At 69.9% G+C, this 346-nt stretch overlaps 1 protein-coding gene across 1 annotated transcript in view; it reads left to right on the top strand.

The window, feature by feature from the left end:
- The first annotated feature begins 133 nt into the window (after positions 1–133).
- Positions 134–346, top strand: part of CLIC3 (chloride intracellular channel 3) — a 2821-nt gene continuing 2608 nt past the window's right edge. Inside the window, exon 1 of the mRNA XM_009290658.2 lies at positions 134–178. Coding sequence (XP_009288933.1) covers positions 143–178 — 36 coding nt within the window. The 5' untranslated portion in view covers positions 134–142. The remainder of the gene's footprint in view (positions 179–346) is intronic.

Below are 346 nucleotides of genomic sequence, written 5' to 3'. Positions count from 1 at the left end.
AGGGTTTCCCTGGCTGCACCGTGGGACCAGGCGTGGGTGGGAGCGGGTGCACCCTGGGGAGGAATGTGGGCTGGGAGGGGCCACGGCTCCGGCAGGGGCACTCACGGCACAGCCACCACTCAGCCAGCAGCCGCCACCCAGCATGGCCGAGAAACCCCAAATCCAGCTCTTCGTCAAGGTGAGGGGGGTCATGGGGGCCTGGGGTGCCCCAGGCTGGTGGGCACCTCTGGCAGCCATCCCTGGCATTGCTGGGCTGGGGTGGCCCGGCCACCCCTGCTCACTGCAGTGCCCAGATGTGGGGCCCTGGGCAGGCAGCAGGTAGGCAGTGGGCAGCTCAGGGCTCTTC

This window comes from Aptenodytes forsteri, unplaced genomic scaffold (genome assembly GCF_000699145.1).
Source record: "Aptenodytes forsteri isolate BGI_AS27 unplaced genomic scaffold, ASM69914v1 Scaffold494, whole genome shotgun sequence".
Lineage (NCBI taxonomy): Eukaryota > Metazoa > Chordata > Aves > Sphenisciformes > Spheniscidae > Aptenodytes > Aptenodytes forsteri.
This window is presented reverse-complemented; position numbering and strand designations above follow the sequence as displayed.